A 24,039-nucleotide genomic window follows, 5' to 3' on the forward strand; every position below is an offset into this window, starting at 1 on the left:
CAGATTTCCCTTAATTCTTCCCCCAACTTTCTAAAGGGACATCATTAAGTTCATTTTCACTGACTCCTCTGGAGGGACACTTCTTCCCTGCCAGGACCCTGATTGACACAGGGAAGACTGAGATTTAGGGGAAACAAAGATTCCCAGCCTGAACCTTCACCTGAAATCTCAACCCAAACCTTGGCTCATGGTCTTGCTCTGGGGGGTCTTGACACCGACATGAAAGTTCCTCATTCCCCACATCCGATCAGATGGACAAACACCACTATCGGCTGGTACCTGAGCACCTGTGTTGGTAACATGTCACTGGTTGTGGTCAGCTTGGGGGTCACTGTATTCAAAGGCCAGCAGCGCCTGTAACTCTGCACCTCACCGAAAATGAGCAGGGGCCTTATCTCTCTCCCAGATCAGCGATCTGACCACTCGAATGGTCTTCACGGGGCCTGAGCAGGAATGCTGTGACCTCGCAGGTCACCTCAGCTTTGCCTGCGACACCACACCTTCTGTGTTCTTCTGGGATGGGACTGTACCCGCACCTCTGATCACCATTCTCTAAAGTTACAATGACAGGTGCAATTATTATCTTAAGAGTTCTAATTACTTAAGAATATTCTCCATTCTCTCACCAGCTCTGGAAACATGTAGGTCAGATTTTTCCAAGTTATCCTGAGGACACATAATGATTGCTGAGAAATCAAACCCATTGATGAATTAAATCTCTAACTCGGGCCAAACAATTTCAAAAGCAAAATTAATAAATTCCTTTTGCATTTTTATAGGAAGAAGAAAGGAGAAGGAGGAGAAAGAAGGGAGAAGAAGGAAAAAGAAAGGAGAGGAAGAAAGTAGTGACCACTGGTTTGACCCGAGAGCTGGGCCAGGGCAGAGCCGTTGGAGGTCCCCCACCTTCCACGCCCTTGGAGCATGACCTCTGCTCGCCTTCCCAGCTCCCAGAAGTACCGCGAGAAATCAGCCTTTGAATAGAAATGCAGTTGGGACTCTGTGTACTGGGTATGACCCAGTTAAAGCCCCTTGGGCATGTGACTGCACCCACTTAGGGCATCTACATAAACTTTTACGATTTGGAGGGTGGATGGGGAAAACTAGTCTTCTTGCCATCGCCCAAGACAAGCCTCACCTGCCACCTCCCACCTGGAATGTCGGCCTTCCTCTTAGATCTCTGCCTGCCCCCCACCTGTGGAGGAAGCTCCCTAGAAGTTTGTGACCCAACACAAGTGTGTAAGAAAGTTTGTGATTTGAATTCTGTATGGTCCTGAGCTAGTGGTGCATCCAAGCTCAGAGAAGCTCCACTAAGACCAGAGGTTTGACTTCTGGCCCCACGTAACCACATTCTCTCACGGTGGTTAAAGCGAATGGCCCACAAATAGCAGATTCTTTGGGAAAGCAAGCGCAGAAAGTAACGCTGGTCAGATTTTCCCTCCATTGCAGCTCTAAAGCAGGAAGCGCGTTTACCTTAACACCGGCAGGGCCGCGGTGCCCACTGGGGATGTTCTCCACGTTCTCACTACGGCGAACAGCAGGACTATGCCGTGAGCGTGTTTGAAGACAGAGACCTCCCGCGTGGTTTTGTGTCACATAAACACTGTGCCGGGGAGAAAGGACCGAGGGGAACGTGGCAGACACACGAGAATGTGAAACTGACAAGGATTTTGCTCTTAGGTTTCTTTTTGCTGCAAAAGTGGGTGATGTTTTCATATTACTAATGAATAAAAGTCTGCTTGAAACACCCCCCCCCCAGAGAAATGCTTGCTTTTCAGTCATGAATGGGTGTCTTCTGGAAACAGAAAAGTTTTGGGCTAAGACTAGCAGAGATGGGAAACCTGTTTACCCAGCACCTTCTCCACACAATACAAGGAGTGTTAAACTATTTTGACCCTGTTAAGCTATTTTGATTCTGGCAGAGTAAAGAGATTTTGGAACTTGTTTACCTGGCCTGCCCCACCCCCCAGTGTTCTGTGAGGGGCCATCCCTGCTGGAGACTGTAATGCATCGTGGGTAGTATCAGAGCCGAGTTGTTCATCTAGAAGCCACGGTCTTTCCAAGGAAAGGGCTTTCGCTGCTCTTCAGAACATGCAACCCTGGCTAAGAACCTCTGAGGAGGGTCAGCCAGCTCTGACTCTAAGCACCAGGGAGGTTAACACAAGGACAAAACGCAGACTGACAGTATTGATCATGTTTAATGAAAAAGAAGTTACATGAATAGAAATGGAGATAAAACGAAGAGATCAATTTGGGGAAATACGGTGATAAGTAAAACAAGGGAAAATCGCTTTAATCCTGAATTTACTCACATAGTTTCATCAGTTATTACTGACCCAAAACACCTTAAATCTAAAACAAAGCAGTAGTTACAATTTTGCTGTTTTTATGGGAACTCACCAAAGTAATGTCTAAACAACCCCTTCCCGTTTCCCCGCCCCCCAGCACACGGCACAGGCAGGTGGTTCCCGGGAGGCAGGGCTGGAAGACACCTCGTCTGCTAATCCCTGTTTCAACCGCCCGGAGGGCGCCTCGGGCACAGACCGACTTTCTGCGCGCACGCCTCGGAGACAAAGCTCCTACGCTGCGCAGCTGCGCAGCCTCAGGGCTGACCCACCCCCGAGGGCAGCTGACTCAGGAGGACGTGGACACGTGGACATGTCGGGGCGTTCTGACGGCTCAGCCTTGAGCCCAAGGACACCATGATGATGCGACATTTAATGCACAGCTGTGGGCCCACCATGAGCATCTTGCTGGTCTGTTCTGCGGTCTGTTTGGGATTCTTAGTGGAGCCAATATTCTATTTCTGCCATTTTCTACCCTGATGTATAGGAGGCTCCTATCTTCCTAAATAAGAAAAATACCTTGGAAGCTAATTACAATCTCTGAAAACAGATAAGGGTAACAGGTTTGCTTTAGTCATCTTATTTAAAGTATAACATCCCCTCCCACCCCCATGAGCCTGGACAGCAAGCACTGGCTCCAGCGCCGGCGGCCACGTGGGGAGCCCGCAGCGCGCACGCTGCGCCTGGGCTCGGGCCGAGCTAGGACGAGCCCTGTCGCTTCTGGTACTGGACCCTGAGTTTTTCCAGCTGCTCCACGCACTGGGACTGTGCCAACTTCAGGGCGCGGTTCTCCTCGGTCAGTGCCTCGAATTCGCGGGCCAGCTGGGCCGCATCCACCTTCTCCTTCTCCGCCTGCGCCAGCTTAGCCATGAGCTCCTTCCTGCAGACGGGGAAGAGCACACGCTGTAGCGCACGCGCCGGGGCAGGGCTGGGAGCCTGGCCGTTTGCGCCTGCGCGTCCCACCCTGCGCATCTGCGCGTCCCACCGTCTGCACGTGCGCACCCCACCCGCCGCACCTGCCTCCTTTATTTCACACCAGCACTTCTGCTGAGACATCGCATAGTACTAACCAACCATTGTCCAGGAGACGCTCAACAAATCCTTGGACAGTCAAAAGAGCGAATCTTTTTAAGGGTACAGCAAATAGTAAAAACTACAGGTAGTTGAAGGGGAAAACCCCTAAAATCTGCCTATAACTTAAGACGCTCTCTCTTGCCTTATTGGTGGGAGAACTTTTCTCTGTCCCCTGTTACCATTCGCCCTCCCAGTTCGGGTATCTTCCTTTGTTTTCTGTCTCTGAGTTTAAAAAATCTTCACTGGTCCCTTGAACGAAGAATTCCACTCCTTCCTGCAGGCATTACTTTCCCTGCCTTCCCCTAAGGTACAAAACAAGACCCTGCATTTGCGGTGCAGACGGAACCCCGGGAGCAGGCTGAGGTGGTGGCAGGGACGGGCCGCAACAGACTCGCGCAGTTCTCGGTCCACGCCTGGAAACACCGCATTGCTGTGAACATGCATGAAGAGGCGCTCAAGACTCACAGCCCCTGTTTAGATTTAATACACATGACGACCCCAAACTGGGCCATTCCACTGCGCGGGTCAGTGACTCCTAAGCGGAATGATTTTTTGCTACAATATAAGCGCACATGGCATCTCCTCCTCTGCAGGGAAAAGTGCAGAGACGCCTGAAGGCCACTGAGTCAAGCGTTCTGACCTGACGTCCCTGGGAGTGGGACCAGGATATCACAGAACACGTCATCCTTCCCGGCGTATTCCTCCCCAAAACGCTGGCAGCACGCACCTTCAGACTGAGAGGTCTGCAAGATTGCTAGCCTATGCTCCTCAAGAAGAACATATTTAAGGAAACTAGAGAGAAATGACAAATAAATGAAAGGTGCAATTGTGGCCTGAAAAAAACTAGCAGTGAAGGACAGGGCTGGGAAATGGCCACTACAGACTTGCATACCCTTTAACGATTGTGTTGTGGCTACTAGGGGGGGGAGAGCGCCCTTGTTCTTAGAAGACAGTCACTAGAGTGTTTAGGGCAATGGAGCGCAAAATGTCACACAACAGGGGCAATGGGAGGCGGTCTGAACCGGTGACATGTGCAGCGCAAAGTTCCTTCAGGCTGTTAATGATCTTTGAATGTTTGACAGTGCTTAGAACATAAAGGCTCCTAATAAATACTTGCTGAATGAATACTGAGGAGTCAGCTACCTCAGAGACAAATGATGCATATTTTAAAAAATGAGGAAAGAGAAATTCAAAGTGCTTAATTTAACTGAAAAATTCATACAGCTAATAAGAAAGAGCCAGCATCAAGCCACTCTCATTTATGGTTCTTTACCTCTAAGCACGGTTGAGGCAATAGATGTCAATAATTAAATATGAGAAACTGAGAAACCGAGCTCCTTATGTAACTACATTAAAGACATTGATTAGTACAGCACAGGAAACATAGTCAATAATATTATTATAACTATGTAGGGTGCCAGTTGGGTACTGGAAATATTGAGGGGAACCTTTGTAAAGTATAGGATTGTCTAACCACTGTGCAGTATGCCTGAAACTAATACAAAATAATATTGAATGTAAATTGTAATTGAAAAAGATTTTCAAGAAATTGACTAGTAAAACTTACATAAGTAAAAGACATGCCTCTACACTCTCCACCCACCAGATCTTCTATTCCTACTTTTTTCCCCTTTCCAATCAACTGTATCCCACAAATAATTCAGGTTAAAACAGAGTTTGCTTTCACATCATGGTGGAAGAGTTGGAAGTCCTGGGTACAACCGTGGCTGCCACCCTGGATCCACGTCTGACCTCATTTAAAATTCCTGGGGACGTGTTGATAATTTTGATGGGTAGAGAAAATACATCAAACATCACAGATTTTACAATATCACCGAAAGGATTGGTCATGATCGTCTGGTCGAATCTTCTTGATTCAGAGAAAGTCAGTAATAATCTCTTTCTTGTTAGAATTAAGAAGACTTAACTGATAGGTTTCTAAATTAGTTTCATGTATTTGAAAGCAATTATCCATATATATATTCAATGAATACTGTCAAAATGTCCATCATCTCCGAGACCTATTTATGCAGACATATTTAGGCTCATCCATTAGCAATTCATGATTACTGCCGGCACATGATCGCTGCAGAGAAAATCTTATAAATAGATGCTAAGGAACAAATCAGCCTCCCTCACTGGCTAGAATGTGGTCCTGCCCTTGAGTTCCCATTTATGGTTTCTGTCAGTCTCTTTGGTAGAATGGATGCAGAGCAGAAAATCACCATCGACAGAAGGCAAGACCTGTGAGTTTCCACACGCTGTAACCACCAGAGAAAAGACAGTGACCTTGGGTCTGCCATAGATCAGCCGGACCATCCCAGACCGCATTCCTGGAAAAGCTCTGTTTGCTAAACAAAATGAGTGAAGAGAAACTCCAAGTGACTTGACAAAGGGAACATTGAAACTTTGAGGCAACTGAGTCTAAAGCTAAGGAGATTCTTCATGTTGCAGGAAGTCAGGATGTAGATTCATCATCAGGCATATATTTCTCAGTTTCTAGAAAGACTAACACCATGCTTGTGGCGACTTTCAAAATTAAGTAAAGACTTTTATTTAGAAAAGACAAAGTCCTAGAGAATTTGGCCGCAGTGAGGTAACAAGTTTGGGGCAACATAATAACATGCTATCTTGACCACGAGAGTTTTATTTTAGTTAGTGATGTAGATGACACCGTTGGTTCTAGACAAGCATGTGTTGCAGGACAAGCATTTATACAGAGAGAAGGAGCAGACTCCTGGCAATGGCACCAGGGGCGTGAACGCCTGCCTGCCTTCATTTCCTGCAGGTGGGAGAACAGTGCATGCGACCGGACTGGGACGTCCACAGCACCGGCTAGACGGTGGTGCTGAAGGCCCAGGACTGAGTAATGCATGAGGCACACAGGAATCTGTCTCCTGGAAGCCAGAGGCACCACCATTCCCGGGTGGGGGCGGGCAGCGGAGTGCCGTAGAGTTTCTCAGTCTCAGCAACGTGGACCCTAGGGCCGGACCATCTTGCCGTGGGGCTGTCCTGTGTGCTGGCCTCGTGGGGGGTGTAACAGCACCCTTGGCTGGCACTCAGCAGATGCCAAAGTTACCGGTTATCTCAGCAAAAGCACCTCCAAACCTTGCCAGTGTCCTGGGGGTGGGGGACTGAAATTCTGGCCCAGTTACAAACCACTATTCTAAAGAAAATAGATTTTTCCACTACCACCCCCCAAAAGAATTAATTTGTGGGTAGGAATAAGGTGAAAGGTAAACTATTTCCTCACTTGGCTCCCCCAGAAATTGGAGCCTTCTTCCTTAGCAAAGGAGATAAATGTTTTGTCTCCTTCAACGTGGTTGCAGGGAGAGGATTGGATGAGAGACGCCAGTTAAAAGGATGGACTGCTTGTAATTAGGCGACGTGAGGCGCCCAGACCATCATACCTGGGGCATTGATGAAAAGTGTAGTCTCATAGCCCCGTAAACTCTGGTATGCTGGGGTTTCACACAGAACTAAACCCTGAACTGAAAGAATCCCGTGACCCTCTCACCCCCTGGAGCACAGTGAGGAGCCAAGACAGCTCTTTAGTTCTTTCTTCATTCACTCAGCAAGTATTTATGGAAACCCTATTGCAAACCAGGACTTGTCCTCGAGTCTGGACGCTCGCTCTGCACGACAGTCCTGGGAAGCCCCTGACAACTAGGCGCAGATGGACTCGAACCCTATGCCACCCCCAGAGGTCTCGTACCCACATCAGACGCCCCGGGAGAGAAGACAGAATGTCCTCCCCAGGTACCACCCGCCCTGCAAACACCTGAGGGGCGACAGGTCCACGAACCGTGTCTCTAAGACAGTGAAACCCTCCCTCCGGGGTCTCATCTAACAGGATGTGCTTAGACTCTGACAGTGATGTTTGGTTTTCAATATTTTGTAGCTGTGGGGTGTGTTTTTCAAAGAACTGAAGCAAGTAAAAGAGATAAAATTGGAACTTCTCTGCTTGGCCTTGGTCCAGTCTCTGACCAACACCCCTCCATTCCCAAATGGAGGGGTTCTAGAGCATGCAGTTTAAAATCCTCTGCTTTTGGGGTCCTAAAGAAATAAACGTTTCTAGCTAAACATTTGGAAATTTCAGAAATGCTACAAACCAAAGCAGGGCTCCTTTTCGACGAAACTTACCTGTTCCCTTTCTCTCCCTCCGGACGGGTCCCCCCAAGGGGACTGCCGTTCCCCCATCGCCCTTTCGTGTCTTTTAAAAAGGCCATGAAAACATGGCTGGCACCGGCTGTGGTTAACTCTGCATGAAAACCCTTTTCTAATGTTTTGAATAAACCAACTAAAATTCTATAACTTTTTTCAATAATAAATACACAATTTTTTAAAAATGGTCAAAGGAGCTGAAAGGACATGTCACCAAAAAGACACAGAAATGCCAAAAAGCACAAGAAAAAGGAGTCAGTATTTTTAGCCATCAGGGAGTATGAATGAAAACGACACGCGACTTCCCTTCACACCCACTGGGACGGCTACGGTCTCAGAGACGCTGTAAGTGTTGGCAGAGATGTGGGCGATGAGAACACTCAGACGTTCCTCCTGGAAACATAAAGGGGTGGCCCCTTCAGCTGCGGGCAGCCCCTCAGAAGGTGGCAGGCTGAGCTGTCGTGTGTCTCAGCAGTCCCACTCCTAGTCACACAACACGCCAGAATTAGACCCTCATGTCCACACAAAACCTTGTGCAAAGGCATTTGCAGCTGCAACACTCACAACAGCCAAAGGTGCAAACCACTCGACTGTCCATCAGCTGATGACACAGATTAATAAAATCCGGTCTGTCCGTTCAAGGGCCATTATTCGATGATAAAAAGGACTGAAGGGCCGGCCGACACACGCTACACGGATGAACCTCGCAAACACTGCACCACATACAAGAAGCTGTTCACAAAAGAACACATCCCATCGGGATGCAGCTGAAGCACTCAGATAGGCAAACCCACAGTCTTGGCGAGCAGGGGGGCGGCTGCCGGCGGCACCACTGGCTGCCAAGGGGACGAGGGTGCTTTCCAGGTGACAGCAATGTCCTGAAGTTGTGGTGGTGGTTGTACAATCCTGTGAGTGCAGTGAGAACCCCTGAGTCACTTTCTTTAATTTGGTGACAGTGGTCAACCTGGCATTTCTAAGAGTGTGTCAGTTTTGTGACATTCTAAGCCTATCGCTTAATACAACAACTGGCACACTTTCTCACACGGGACAGTCAAGGGATCAACCCTTTGAACAAGACAAAACACCTGGGAAAAGCCACTTTCACTCACTGCGAATCAAACGGCGCCTCTAACTGCTGTTTAATGGTGTATATTAAACACTTTCTGTCAGGCCATTTAGTCATAAATTTCAAGTCATAAAAGGTCTACACCTCACTCCCGTGTGTTTCCATCACATACACAAAACTACATGCGTTACATAAAAAGCTTATAATATTAACTTTAAAAAGCCTGTACATATTTCATGTTACTAGATATGTAATTATATCAAAATATTCACCCGCAAAAGGCCTAGAAAGAAATAGACAGAAATGGTAGCAGGAACTCTCTGAACATGTAAGACCTCTTGGTAAGTTTTATAAAACTTTCAATAAAACTGCAATTTTTTTTCAACTGAGAAGAAAAAAAAAAGATCCAATTAAAGTACGAACAGGCTTTTCTTACATTATTAGTCAATAGGCCTAAAGTGATTCTTTAAGTTAAATTCATTCTATGCTGAATTTACAATCCCAGAAAAAAGCGTACCCGCCCAACACCACGATTTAAAGTAACAGAGCTAATGCTTCTCCTGGCTCCGATGTGGGCCCTGAACAAGACCCAGGGAGACCCCCTCTGGAGACGCGGAGAAGTTCAGCCTGCAGCCGGCCAGCGACCAGTCTCTTCTAAGGAGGCACCTGAGGGTGCGTCTCCCTTGGCGCCCCGCTGACACTCACCGATCGCTGGGGGCAACATGATTAGCCACACTGGAGGAAAAGATCGGGTAGAAACTTTCATCCAAATCATCAAAAAACGGGCCGCCAATTACTTAGGTCAAATCCACGTGGCCCAGTTTCTGTTGCTTGAAAACAAGATCTGTTTAGGAAAACATCTATTGCGAAATGAATCTCTGCTTCATGGAAGTGTCCAGGAAAATGATGGTTACCAATAACCCTTGGAAGACAACCCTCATTATAATTACAATATAACCATACTTTCTATTTCCTCAATTTATCTTAGTCTTTATCGCAGATGCGTACTCCATATTTAATAATGGACCGAAGAAATTACAAACAAAGCGTCTGCATGGGGGGCGTTATAACCTCCCATCATCGCCACTCTCAGTCACCCTCATGCATGTCGGACCCTCCGCACAGCTCCCCGCTCGGGGGTGGGACCCGAATGTGACAAGGCTTCTGCGTTTGCACGTACAGTCAGCAGGGCAGCACCCGGGCGGGGCGGCAGCACACAGAAAGGGCCAACGCGGTCCTTCCAGGGAACTCCAAGGGGCTCCGAAGAAGCGCACGTCCCTATGGGATACTGGGGTGGGGGTGGGGCAGAGAGGGACAAGGCACGAAGGCCACCCCCCACCCCCGCGAGGTCTGTCTTGAAATCCAGGCCAAGCTCAGGGCATCCCCTCCTAGTGACGAAAACCACAGGCAGGACAACCAAGGGCAACAGGACGTTGACCTGGAGCCCCCGAGTCCCCTTCCCAAATGGCAGAAGCGGGAATAATGAAAAACAAATGTGGTAGACTATGAAGAAGAAAGGAAAAAAATAACAAAAGAATTTGGCCTTTGCCTCTCACTTAGCCAGCTGTTTAGAAAGGCCTGTGAGCAGCTAATCAGGGGTCCGGCCAGCACTTTCGTGGTTTGGAAGGTTAGGTGAAGCCACCTTCCCTCTAGAGTCAGCTCTGCCTTCTGGCCCACAGCCACCACCGCTCTCGACAGCGCAGCGGGGCATCTCCACCCAACACCCGGTGGGTCGCCTTCGGGCCAGTGTCCCGGTGTGTTCTGTAAAGGCGGCAGACAAAAACGTAACCTCGCAGATCCTGTAATTTAGTAGATTAGTCTCCCATCACCCCCCGAATAAAGAGCCTCGTGTTGGTTTAGTTGACAAAGTCCTCCTGCAAGTCAATCAGAAGAGCTTACAAATAAACACAGAAGCACCTGTTCTTCTGTTAGGATATCACATCACGGTCGGCGCACGCACTCTCACCTGCACACTGTAACCTCACCCTGGTCACACTATTAATCAGCTTCCGCAGCTCCTTTATGAAACTTCTCAGGACTTGGACTGTATGTAAATGTCCCACCTGCACGCTCCAGTCAACGTACAAAAACTCCCAAACAAGAGAGCCTCAAAAATCTGAGAAAGCTGTGCTTCTGATCTCATAAACATCTTTCATCTTCTATTACCAGAATCCAGGCACAATGTCACGTTCTTAACACCACAAAGCGAGGAGATACGCAAAGGTCTGTCCCCCTGCAACCGGGGCCTCGTGGTACGTGCAGAAGTCCGGACCCAAACCCTGCGCTCCCCGCCGTCTAATCTGAGCAACTGCCCTGCTGGGCTTGCAAACTCCCGACCATTTCATAAATTCCTCAAAACAGTACATTTCACTGGCTTCGATTTAAAAATTAATAAATATATATGATGTGTCTCTTCAGCAAGACGAAAGGGAGAAGCACACCACGAGAGACAGGACGTTTGGATTCAACACACGAGTCACTTTTAATATGCATTACTTACCCAGCACGCATGCGCCGTACGCCCAGCACGCATGCGTAGTTCATCCAGCCCGCTCGTGTCACCCTAACCCTGAACCTAACCTAACTCTCTGCCCTGGGACCTCCTCCAGGTAAACGTTCAGTATAATCCACCTGCAGCCAAAGAGTGCTGGGGCCCTTGGGCACGTTCACGGGCCACAGAGTATGGCTCCAGGTGACATTTTGGCTTTTGGAAGGAAGGAAGCACCCCCGTTCCTCGCACTACTCATAAAATAAAACATGGAACCCACAGAGGCGCCCCCTGGGTCGTTTCTGTGCCCACACGTTTCCTAGCAACTTGATGCCCTCTGCGCGTGCCCACTCCGCGCCCGCCCGCCGGCCCGCCGCTTACTTCCGCTCCTCCAGCAGCGCGATCTCCTTGCGCACTTCGTGGTACTCCTCCGCGATCTGGCAGTGCTGCCGGAAGACCTGCATGGACTCCAGCGAGTCCTGACGAGGCGGCAGGGGCTTCAGGAACAACGAGAAGTCAGTCATTTTCCTGTATCCGTAAATCACCAAGCCCTTTGCGCCCCTGGAGCCTGGGCCGGGGACCTCACGTGTCACACACGGGCTCTGTCACGTGCCCCGCAGGCCCAGCCCCGCATTAGAGGCGCGGCCTGGGAGCGGTTCACGCCCTGTGCCGATGGCCCCGGGCGCTCTGGTCCTGCAACCCGGGCTTCTTATCACCGACAAGAGCAGCCCTACCAGAAAGGCGCCCTTCTGGGGCGTACTCCCAAGCTGAAGGGCGGAAGCTGGGCCGGAAATAAATTGGCCCCGTGACAAGTGAGGCCTGGAGAGCCCGGCTTCCGGTGCCTTCCGACCCCTGTGAGGGACCGAGACCCCCAGGCAGCCCTTCCCGACCTCCACGTGTCGAAAAGCCTATGTCTAGAACTTAGTTTCTAAAGAACTCGCTTATAACTCTGTAAGTTCTAAAGAACTGAGTTTATAACTCTAATTTCTACTTAGCGACGTTATTAAAACCATTATTTTTAGAACCACTAAATAATAGTCTTTTAAGGAGTTTTTGTCACTTTTCAATTATTTAGAGAGAATGTTACATGATATCTGAGAAGGAGGATTTTGTTGTTCAACAGGCTTTTCTGTCTGACCCTCCCTTCACCGTGGTCCAGACGTGTAAACTGTGTGTCTGCTCAGATCCTCGCTTTTTCATGTCGGTAAGTTGAGAACTAATGAACCCTGTACTGGTCACTCTGCGCATTATGTTCTGCAAGGACACAGCTCTCTTTGGATGTCACGTGGGGAACCCATCCAGGAAGTAATAGAAATCCTGCAGTTTATTGTCTGATCGATGGATGCAGTGACCCTTCTCATTCGCCACCATTTCTGTTAAAAGACTTCTGCATAGAGGTCTTTTAAAAGAAAGAAAATTCAAAATCGATTTGGAGGAACTTGACCTCCCTGTGGAACGCCTGTATCCTGAGTCATGGAGAATCTGATAGAAACCATGTTGTGTAGCGCCCTTCCCTACGGCCCCAGGAACACACTCAGCGTGTGCTCAGCCTGTTGGGACCGCTGCCCCTTTCCGCACAGCAGCGTGCTGGGAAGCGGCGCCAGGCAGTCCGCCGCGGGGGAGGGATCTCCTGCCAGGAGAATGCAGAGCTCCTGGCTTCCGCGAGTGTGTCCTCGAACTCCCCACCTCACCAGTTCTCACCTGTTCCCCTGGCAGAGTGCCACGTGGAACGGCAGCGAATGAAACTAACTCACTCTGGGCAGCCTCTACCAGTCAGTCACCCGGCCCTGTCACCCGGGCCCTGAGACTTGGCGCGTCCGTGTCCACCCGTTGGAAACGCAGCCCATACCCGGTTCAGTCTGTAACTGCCATGCCGTGGTGGGGCCTGCACCACAAATCAGCACAGTTATGCGTGTGACAGTCCAAAGCTTCCAGGACTCTCTGAAAGAATTCACATGCATTAGAGGATACAGACAAGAGCAGCCCTGGCTGAGGGGGAAACTGCCCTTTGCTGCTTAGTTAAAAAGGAAAACTAAAAATTAGGTACATAATTTTCCTAAGAAGAAGAAGGCCTCTTTCTCCCCTTACCTTCTTACAAAGTGGGAATTTTTTTCCCATGGGTTCTTTTTTTTTTAATTGTCACTTTTTAATAGTGGCAAATTCGAAGGCATTATTATGTGTTGGTAGCAGGCTCCTGCTGCCAAGGGTGTTTTGGGGTAGGGGTAGTTCCGGACGTGTTCCACATCCTCATGTGCTAGGAGCAGGATGACCATGCTACACAGTCACATTTTCAAGGTTTCCCACAAGGAAGAAGTAGTTCCGGTTTTTCAACAAGCCAAAACTGCTCAGTGCTCAGTGTTTTGGGAAGGAACAGGGCCAGGTGTCCTCGGCCTCTGGGCCCTGTGAGTTCTGTCTTCACGACCCTGACGTGGAGGGTCAGCACCGCGTCAGGGTCTCTCCCTGTTTGCATGAAAGTGTTAACAGCTGGGGTTTTTTTAAAGCAAGGACAGAAGTTATCTTACACAACCCACCACAACATTGTGAAGTTGTCATATTGGTTGCCAGGGGTTGGGGGAGGGAAATGAGTTGCTGCTTAATGAGCAGAGTTTCAGTTCCGCAGATGGTTGCTCAGCACTGTGAGTGCACTTAACGCTGCTGACTGTGCTCTTAGAAATGATTAAGATGGCAACATTTATGTCGTGTGTTTTTTACCACAGTAAAAAAAAGTTAATGCAACAAAAGAGTGATCCTTAAATCTTTCTGCTGCCCCAGCCCATCTCCCGAAGTCGCTAAGGCCCCCTGCATTGGCAATGCTACCTTTCTCCAGGGAACTTGGAACCTCTCACCCCTTTATTACCTGGAGCCCCTGACTCCAACTGGACAAATGAAAGCGCCCTCTGCCCAGCAGGACCCCCACCTTAGAGGGCCTCTGACAGCACTGGACATTTTCTCCAGCCAAGGGGGCTCACCAAAGAATCTTTTAAACACATGTTCTTATCCCAGTAGGAATTCTGGTCAATAAATTAAAATATTTAGATTTCTGACATAAAAACTCAAGATGGAGGTGTGGGTAGATATGCTTCGCCAGAAAACCAAACTGTACGGAAGCCCACCAACCCCAGAAATGAAGAAGAAACACTCATTCGGGCTGGTAGGAGGGGCAGAAACGGGCAGCGGGGCAGAGAGGACTCACAGCAAGATAGCAGCTAGCAGACCGGGCAGTCCCACTTCCGCACATCAATATTCGTAGATAAACCAGGAGGAACAACTGGGAAGCAAGATAGACCATCAACCCAGGGATCCAACATGGGGAAATAAAGTCTCAAAAAGTCTGGCTGTAAAACCTGTGGGGGTTGCAGTGGCAGAATAAACTGCCAGCTTCTCAGGAGAGTCCTTTGGAGGGGTACACGGGGTCCTAGAACATACACAAGCCAACCCTCTTGGGAATCAGCTCCAAGGAAGCACTTGGAAGGGTGCAATTCACTTGGGGGAAGCAGAGGAAGTGACTGAAAGCGGGGTGGGAGCTGAGTAAGTGGCATTGTTCCCTCTCTAACCCTTCCCCACATACAGCACCGCAACACAGGGACGTGGGTTGCCTTGCCCTGGTAACTACCTAAGGCTCTGCCCCTCGATGTGTAACGGGCATGCCGAGACAAAGAAGTATGGCCCACATGAAAGAACAGATCAAAACTTTTAGAAAAGTACTAAGCAATGAGGAGATAGCCAACCTACAGATGCACAGTTCAAAACACTGGTAATCGGGATACACATGGAAATGATTGCGTATGATTGCAAAATGGAGAAAGAAACAAAGGCTATGCAAAGTGAAATAAAGAAAAACATACAGGGAACCAACAGTGACAGAAAGGGAACCGGGACTCAAATGAATAATTTGGAACAAAAGGAAGAAATAAATATTCAACTGGAAGAGAATGAAGAAACAAGGATTCACAAAAATGAGAAGAGACTTAGGAGCCCCGACACAACTTTAAATGTCCCCACATCCAAATCATACGGATGCCAGAAGGAGCAGAGGAAGAGTGAGAAATTGAAAACTTACTTGAAAAAATAATGAAAGAAAAATTCCCCAATTTGGCAAAGGAAATAGACATATAAGTCCAGGAAACACAGAGTTCCAAACAAGTTAGACCCAAAGAGGGCCACACCAAGACATATCATAATTCAGTTGCCAAAGATTCAAGATAAAGAGAGAATCTTAAAAGAAGCAGAAGAAGACAGTTACCCATCAAGGAGTTCCTATAAGACTGTCAGCTGATTTCTCAAAAGAAACCTTACAGGCAAAAGGGGCTGGAAAGAAGTATTCCAAGTCATGAAAGGCAAGGACCTATATCCAACATGACTCTATCCAGCAAAGCTATCACTTAGAATGGAAGGGCAGATAAAGGAGTTCATCATCACCAAGCCCTTAATATAGGAGATGTTAAAGGGACTTACCTAAGAAAAAGAAGATGATCAAAACTATGAAGAGTAAAATGATAACAAACAACTATCAACAACTGACCCTAAAAATCAAAAACAAAAACAAACTAAGCAAACAACTAAAACAGGAACAGAATCACAGAAATGGAGATCACATGGAGGGTTATGAGTGGGGAGGGGAGGAGGAGAATGGGGGAAAGGGCCAGGTAATGAGAACCATAAAGAGTCCATACAAAATAGACAGGGGGAGGTTAAGAATAGTATAGGAAATGTAGAAGCCAAAGAACTTAATATGTACGACCCATGGATATGAACTAAAAGGGGGGAATGCTGGTGGGAGGGGGTACAGGGCAGAGGGAGATAAAGGGGAGAAAAAATGGGACAACTGTAATAGTATAATCAATAAAACGTACTTAAAAATGTTTAGATCTCATACCTGATATAAAAAGTAGCGCTATAGAGAAATGAACAGGGATGTTCTGTCTGACACAGAACAGTCTCATTGCTTTGTGATAGACTGCGTGTGTGCGTGTCTGCAGGTCTGCGTGCCACGTCTCCGGGCCGTCAGGGAGAGTGACCGTCTTACCTCCTTACAACCTCTCGCAATTAGAGACAACACGTGGCTGACAGTGCCCATTGATGTTCTTGCCCAAGGAAAGATTCCTGGAATTCAAGCGCAAGGATCAAGTTTCCAATTTAAAAATGGAGCTGCCAGTAAGCCTCTGTCACGTGACCTTCAGAAGCCCTGGCACTCATGAATTAACTGGCCTCACATGCGTGTAAGATACTAACACATGTTCACACCAATAACTAAAAAAGTTCTTAAAAGAAATCCTATGGTAACTGGATGAAACAGTCTGTTAACTTCTTGGAATGAGAATCAACACTTTATTTTTGTTTAATTCTCATGGCTTAATTTTAACTATTCTTGTCCAAGAGACTTTTGTAGTTATAATTCAGGCTGGGAATGAACCAGCAATAAATAGGCTTTTTGTGTTGATGGTGAATTTCCTTTTGCTTCAGGAGGAGGAAATTTTCTTATTCCCTCCACAATTATGCCTCCCCCTCCCACACTTCATACACATTTATCTCACACTCTCGTTCAAGAGTGAAGTATTCCATTCCAAGGAAGAGCAATGCAAAGACACTTTGTTTGGAGGGATGAGGGGCAGCTGTCCGAATGCACAGATTCGTGGGACGGTGGGAGACCCTCCGGACGCTCCCAGCACCATTGGTGTGTGCTCTGCTCACAGCCCGGCCAGTTCTGAGAAGGTTAAATTAAGACATCCTCCTAACGGTGTCTCCAGCCAACTCTGAACTGCTTTTGCAAGACACTGACAGGGGTTTGCATGAGGTCAGAGCCCAGGAGGGCACTTCCTCCTGCCCCCTTTCCCGCCTCCTCCAGCTGCTGGGGATGAGCTTCCAAGGGCTTTAAATTACAGGGCAGCACAGTGAGCCCTGCTGCCCTGGTGCCCGCCCCGCTCGTCAGGACCGATTTATCAAGATGAAGTAGCAGAGAAACCACAGGCTCCTGCTCCAAGAATGCCAGCTTGAGCCACGCCACCCCATCCCCACCGTGCCCGGCCACCAGTTTATAGCAGGGGCCTGGCCAAGCACCTCCACAGGGGCAAAGCCAGCTTAAGCGCTTCCGTTTTCTACTTAGCGTCTTCAAATACCGCTGGCCCCGGCCACTTCCAAAATGTAAGAAGTTAATTTTCCTCTCCCAGCTTCCCACACACAAGATATATTTAGGAAGCTAAATATTCTACAGTTGCTGAGCAGACTTTGTATTTATTCCTGAGGTCTCGGTGTGACCTTTACACTGGGGGATCATAGGGGGCGTCTGGTTTAAGTTTATGTTTCACTTTAATGCCCCCAAACTGACAAGCATAATTTGTTAAAACTAAATGGAAAAACATACTCAGGACTGAGTGCAATGTTTGAAAATGCTGTTATCTTAGAATTTTTAATATTTTAAAACATTTTAAGAACTGACATTTCTATAGTATCTATTACGGACAACGTAGGCACTAGTAAATATACAGCATATTCTGTGCATTATGTAATGTTATGATGAATAATGTTCATCATTTCTATTGACGTGGCCAATAGTAAAGGTGGAGGTACCTCAAGAGTGTCTCAGACTTTTCCTATAAGGCATATCCTAATGACCACTGGGTCCCCACCCTCCAAAAATTACAGGTGTCATTGTAAAGCTCCAAGGGTCTGTATATATTTTCTCCCTGGTCATAACAGCCAAAGACACTAAGATACTTTTCGACATGTTGAGAAAAAGAAGCAGCCACTTCCGGCTGATGCACAGGAACTCTGGGGCCTCTCCGCGTTCTGCATTTTCCTTCCTGGGCCACCACGCGAGGTGTTGATGCAAGACCCAAAAGAAGTCTCTGGAGAAGCTGCTCGGATAACAAGACATTCTAGCCACACCTCCGGCCACACACCATTTATTTGTGGAGGTGACCTCAGTTTCTGGCCTTGCCAGACACTGTCTGAGAAAAGGCGAGTTCAGTGTGTGCCACGGAGACACCTGTCACTGTCCCCTCAGATTAGATGGAGGAATTCAGGGTGGGCAGGGGTGAAACTATTGCTCAACTTGCTTAAAAACATAGAAGCCATCCTGTTTTCCAAGAACCCTAACTTCATGAAAAGAGGAGGGCATCGGAACCTCTGTCCCTAACTCAGTGTCCCAGTGCGATGCTCCTCTTCCTTCATTCGACAGGAGCTGTAAATCCTTAAGTGCTCCACTCAGTGTGTATCTCATCGGGGAAGGGAATTAACATGTACTGAGCGATCGTTTCATTTAGCAAGCACTGTGCTGTCTCTGCTCATCATCAGTTCCCACAACTAAGCGAGCACAACATTGGCGCCACTTTGCAGCTCAGCAAAGTGGGGTTCACAGCGAGTCTCAGCAGTCCCCACATCACAAAACCAGTGGGCGTGGCACTGACCCCCGCCCTGGCAGCCATCTGTCCTTGTAATTCCCTACAGGGAGTTTATTAGCATCCTCTCGTTAACGTGTCCTTTACCTGATTATAGAAGCATATTCCTTTCTCTGACCGGCTTATTTCACCTGGCATAATGCTCTCCAAGTCCACCCACGCTGTCACAAAAAAGTAAGAGTTTTTCTTTCTGCTGCATAGTATCCACTGTGTAAATGTGCCACGGCTTTCTCATCCACTCATCTACCCCTGGGCACCTGGGCTGCACCTGTGGCTGTTGTAAATAATGCTGCCGTGAACATAGGGGTGCACGTATTCTTTAGAACTGGTGTTTCACTTATATGTGGAATCTAATACAATAGCAACTGACTCGTCGACAGAACAGACTGACAGCTGTCAGAGGGGAGGGGTGTTAGGAGGACTGGGCGAAAAAGGTGAAGGGACTGAGCAGAAACAAACAAAAAAACCCAAAAAACAACTCTATAGACACAGACGACAGCGTTGTGATGACCAGAAGGAGGGGGTGGGAGGCAGAGCGGGGATGAGGGGTGAGTGATGATGGAAGGAGACTTGACCTGGAGCGGTGAGCACGCAGAACAATGTACAGATGACATGTTACAGAATGTACACCTGAAACCTATATAATTTTATTAACGTTACCCCGGTAAGTTCAATTTAAAAAAGATTTTTAAAAACCTTTCCCTCATTCCAGTGCTAATCATTAGATCACACCGCAGCTTAGTGCTGAGTCATCTGTAAAAGCCAAACCGTGGTCTCCGAACCCTGGCTGCAGTGTTCAAGTTGAGAACAAGTCCACTGCTGGCGGAAACCCAGGGCCTGTTAAAGGGTCAAGCGCCCTTCAGAGCAGGGGGCGGGGGGGTCACTGCTGTCTGGAAGGAAAGGAAACAGACCTAAAGAAGAGCGAGGATTTTTCATTCGGTCTTAGAAGTGGACATAAAATTGGGCCCCCGGCCGGTGTAAACTAGTGTCACCGGACATGCTCCCCAGGGGCACGGAGACGTGAAACCCATTTCCAGGAAAGAAGTCCGCACAAATAGAACCAGCCCACCCCCCGCCCCTGGGCCGAGGAAGGAGCTGTCCCTGCGAACAGCTACCTGACCCCGAGGCCTCTTGCCCGACAGTCTGCATGAATAGAGACATCAAGAGCCACGTCCGTCACTGCTATTCTTGCACGGGCTTTTTTTGGCTTCTGTGGAAATAGAAGCACCGGGGATTACATGCTCAAACATGTCCACATTCTTGGCAAAGCAACAGAAAAATCCTGGGGGTCAAATTGGTGATAAGAGTGTCCACCAAATAGCTATTTTATAGCTGCATCTTATAAGTGACAAAAGACCGTGCAGTGGACACGGAAGGTCAGAGCAGATTTCATAAGGCGGCTGTAGGACCGCACCGCAACCACCTTGCAAACCAGAGCCAAAACAGTCCACGCCTGCTGAAGCCACATGAGCTGCCCCCAGCTCTGCAAGAGGTGTCTGGGAGGGAAGGCTGCCTGGACTCAAAGCCACAGGTCGTCTAGTTGGCAAGTACCTTTGGACCAAAATCTGACCTGGGTTTCTCATCTCAGGCGGGCAGGCCGACGTGCCCCCTGTTCCACGGGCCAGGTGCGCAGGCCCCGGCGAGGTTGTTGGGATCGGTTTGCTCCAGGAAGAAGGGCCATGCGCAGGCTTCCACCTGCCCCCGTGACCCAGCCCCGGTTCTTCCTCAGGGGAGCTCGATGGCCGGTGACCCCGAGAGCCCTGGCCGGGTGAGGGAAGGGGAAGCGGAGCGCCCTTGTGCACAGCAGCCTGTGCGGGGATTTCAGCGCAGACGCTGCTGCTGCAGAGCAGCCGGCACCCACGTGCTCAGGTGCAGCATGGAAACAAAGCCCAGCTCTGAGGTCCGTTCCCAGTCCCAGCCTCTCATTCTCGGTCCCCACCATCCCGGGCCCAGGGTGTCAGCAAAGCAGCAAGACAGCCTCTGACATGGACAGCCCTGACCCCGGGGCCTGACAACGGCAGAGGCTTGTCGCCAGAGCAGCACACCCGCCCCCAGCAAGCCGCTGCTCAGGTGCCGGTGCCCTGTCCCTTCACGAAGAGGCACAGCGAGCGTGTCGCAGGGCCCGGGACGCTCGGGGCCACGGGCCGGACACGGCCTCTCAACAGCCTGACTCATCAAGGGCCAGTAAGGACGAAAGAGTCTTGTTGGATTAAAATAACTAAATAGAGTCAATGTCTAAAACAGGTCAAGTGGAATTGAGTGGAGAAATGATGCAGGTGACGGCAGGGGTTGTGACTCCGTGGGGCACGACCCCTGAGCGGGGGGACCGTCAGTGTCCCCAGAGGAAAGGTCTTGGTGCCCACACAGCTAAGCGGAGTGGACACAGCTGGACGGGGAAGCGAGACCTGGATGCACTTCTACTGTGTGAGCTTCAGAACCCGTTCACGCTGTTTTCTCGTAACTCCCATGCAGTGAAACAGCTTTGAGATGACCATAAAATAAAGCAGAAAACTGCTGGGGACAGACACACAGTCACTGTGTCGCAGTCCCACTCACCCTCCCGGAACACAGACACAGCCCTTCAGGGACGCCAGAGCCCGCGGGCCAAAGACCCTGCGGTGGACACAGGAGGGGGAGACAGGATGGCTGGGGCTGCGGAGGACACTTAGAGACAGAGCTTCCTTCGCCGGCTGAGTGTGGTTGGCGTGGCCCCCACGACCTGGACAACCTCCATAATCTCTACATCACTGCTCTGCTGGGTGGGCTTTCTGCTGAGGAGGTGACAGTGCCCAGACTGTGGCAGCCGTGGGAACAGGGGCCCCTCCAGGGAGCCGCCCGGCAGGCTCTCAGCACTGGACACAGGCACTGAGGTGAGAACTGGCCGAGACAAAGGGACACCAACCCCGGTGACACAGGGCCCATCCCTGGCTCTTCCCACCCTCGAGGGCTGGGCCCAGCTCCAGTGTCTCCAGGGGACCAGTGCCTGGCAGAAGCTGCTGGTGTAAGGGGGTATCAGGCCTGTGGGGGACTGGAGGCTGCAGACCCTCCAGAAGGCTCCCCGAAGCAATGATCAGAAAAGGGGGTGGCTGAGCCCAGGGTCCGAGCCCCCGGGAGACCTGGGCACTGTGCTTTTGGTGTGGACACTGGGCTGAGACCAGTGCCCAGGCAGGGTGGGTGCTGGAGTCACCGTCTGTCCCTTAAGGAGAAGGGACGGCACTGGGGCGTGTTACAGTGGGACGTCTCTGGCACACGGTCCACGGTTACCCACACGACACATGGTCCCCACGGGTCAAACCAGGCAGTTTCTAAAAGGTTTAGTGTAAACTAACCACGTCCACCCTGACCGGTGTGGGTGGGACGTCCTCCTGAACAGCAAAAGCTCGCCCATTCGATGCAGGTCAGGGCGCAGGCCCGGGTGCTGGGGCCTGGTCCCCGGTTGGGGCTCATGCGAGAGGCAGCCAGCCAGTGTCTCTCTCTCGCACACTGATGTTTCTCCCCCTCTCTTTCTGCTCCCCTTCCTCTCAATAAATAAAATCTTCAAAAATTTTATCTAAGAAAATAAAATCATCATGTTCTATTAAAAGCTGATGGGGTGGGTGTGGGTGCAGCAGAGAAAGGGAAGTTACTTGGGCATCGCCCTACGTGACAGCTCACCTGTGTGGGGTTTTCCTAGACTCCTGAGCCCCCCAGACCCCGTAGAGGGCCCAGGTCCAGAGCCGCGCGCCCAGCCCCGGGGCTGGTTCCCCCGAGACGGGCACCGGGCCTCCTGCACGTCCCCGACAGCCAGCCCCGCGGGCTGGAGCTCTGGCTGCTCCTCAGTGCGCTCGGTTTTGCGAAACTAGGGTGCAAAGGAGAGGGACAATAAAAAGCCTTACCTGCAGCTGCTGGTCTAACTCGGGGAAGAGCGGAGGGGCGGCGTCTTCGGGAGGCGTAGCATCTGAAACGGCAGAAGGAGGCAGCTTTCACTCACCGGAGCTGCCCTGTGGTTCGACTGCCTCGTGCCCCTGCCCGTCATTCTCATCGCTCTGGTTCCAGACACGGCGAACGCAGAACACAGTTTCATTCCTTTTCGATACGAACTGAAGGATCGAGCGCTCCGCCCACCAGAGCAAGATTTTGCAAATGGTCTCTGGTAGTTCTTCAGGACAGAAGTGTGGCTCAACTTTCAAGGCTCCTGTGTCAGCCCAAAGCAAACACGGGAGGTACCGGAAAGTGCTTCAGTGGGTGCCAGCAAGGTGACCAGGCCTCCAGCGGGACAGAGGGGACACGTGAGCCAACACGAGGGCCTCACTCTGAAGGGCCAGGGCAGCCGGCTTCGACGGCTCTGCTCCCTGCCCATACAGCACCCCCCCCATGGGCAGTTAACCAGCGCATGGCTCTGGGTCCCCGGAGGCAGGGCAGCCACCCAGCCGGGGCCCTGCCCACTGCCCGGTTGCAGGAGAGAGGGGCACCTGTGTCTCCAAGCCCAAGGCCTGGCAGTGTCTCTGGATGAAAAGAGGCAGATTCCACAAGTGTCAGAGGAAAACTGAGAAAAGTTTGGCCTAAAATACCCAAGTCGCCCCCGATCCCTTCCGGAGTGTCCTGCAGACAGGCCGTGGCAGGAGGGGTCCACTCCCCCACCAGCAGGACCTCCGCAGCCCAAGGGACGCTGGCTCTGCCGTCCAGCGGCCACCGATCTCCCACTCCCTCCCGTTGACAGCCCCTCCCCCGAACATAGGACAGTGAGACTCAGACAAACTACAGGCTAAACAATAACTGAAAACCAAAGCTATTGTAAGCTGAGGAGGAAAGGGAAGACCCCCATCTTTGCTCCCTTACCACCACAATCCAATTTATTTGTGCTAACGGCTGGAGTTCGAGGTGAAGGAGAAGGACACGGGCTGTGGGCGAGGCTCCGGCTGCGGACGGCACAGCAAAGACACGCTCACCTTGGCTGAGCAGCTTCAGCTGTGTGCGAGTGACGCGCAGCATGACAGCCGTCTGCTGACTGTGGCTCCTGCAGGGACGGTGGGTCCCAGTGGGGCCACTGCTGCCTGTGACGTGCTGACACTTGTCAGCGGCATGGAGACGTGGAAACGGAGTCTTCCCGAGACCCTGCCGCACGTGGGGGGACAATGCCCAGAGGAAACACGTCCCCGGGCCCCGTGAACGTGCCCTTCCCACTCAGGTCAGAGGGGACGCCTTCTGCCCGATGCTGCAGGTTTCAAATCCACCCTTGTTTGCCAGGACTTGAACCGAGGACAGAAATATTCACTTCTTGCCACTGACCTGTGAGAGGCCGTCTTCATTATCAAACCTGTAGTTTTTCAACTGATTTGGGTCAAAGGTACATTTAAATATACTTCACTAAAATATCAACTTCCCAGACATCACAATTATTTTAGCTCAGTGAGTTCAAGACCAGAGCAATCTGGGCAAATGGGAACATCTTGTACTTTGGTGTGTGAACCCCAACACTCACAGGGGAGCAGGCGCCTGGGGCAGAAGCCGGCGGTGTGAAGAGTGGAA

General features: G+C 50.2%; 1 protein-coding gene across 3 annotated transcripts in view; it reads right to left on the minus strand.

Moving 5' to 3' along the window:
- Positions 1-2,772: 2,772 nt before the first annotated feature.
- The window catches only part of MAP3K7CL (MAP3K7 C-terminal like), a 31,072-nt gene continuing 9,805 nt past the window's right edge, over positions 2,773-24,039 (minus strand). The window contains exons 3-5 of one of the 3 annotated variants that reach the window (XM_037161431.2): positions 22,407-22,468; positions 11,516-11,631; positions 2,773-3,222 (exon numbers count right to left, since the gene is read on the minus strand). In XM_037161431.2, coding sequence (XP_037017326.1) covers positions 3,042-3,222; positions 11,516-11,631; positions 22,407-22,468 — 359 coding nt within the window. In that variant the 3' untranslated portion in view covers positions 2,773-3,041. Of the gene's footprint in view, positions 3,223-11,515; positions 11,632-12,835; positions 12,982-15,589; positions 15,673-22,406; positions 22,469-24,039 lie in introns of those variants that run through there. The other 2 variants (XM_053657843.1, XM_037161432.2) reach the window with 2 other exon arrangements.

This window comes from Artibeus jamaicensis, unplaced genomic scaffold (assembly GCF_021234435.1).
Source record: "Artibeus jamaicensis isolate MK-2021 breed Jamaican fruit bat unplaced genomic scaffold, CSHL_Jam_final scaffold_474, whole genome shotgun sequence".
In the NCBI taxonomy this organism is placed as follows: domain Eukaryota; kingdom Metazoa; phylum Chordata; class Mammalia; order Chiroptera; family Phyllostomidae; genus Artibeus; species Artibeus jamaicensis.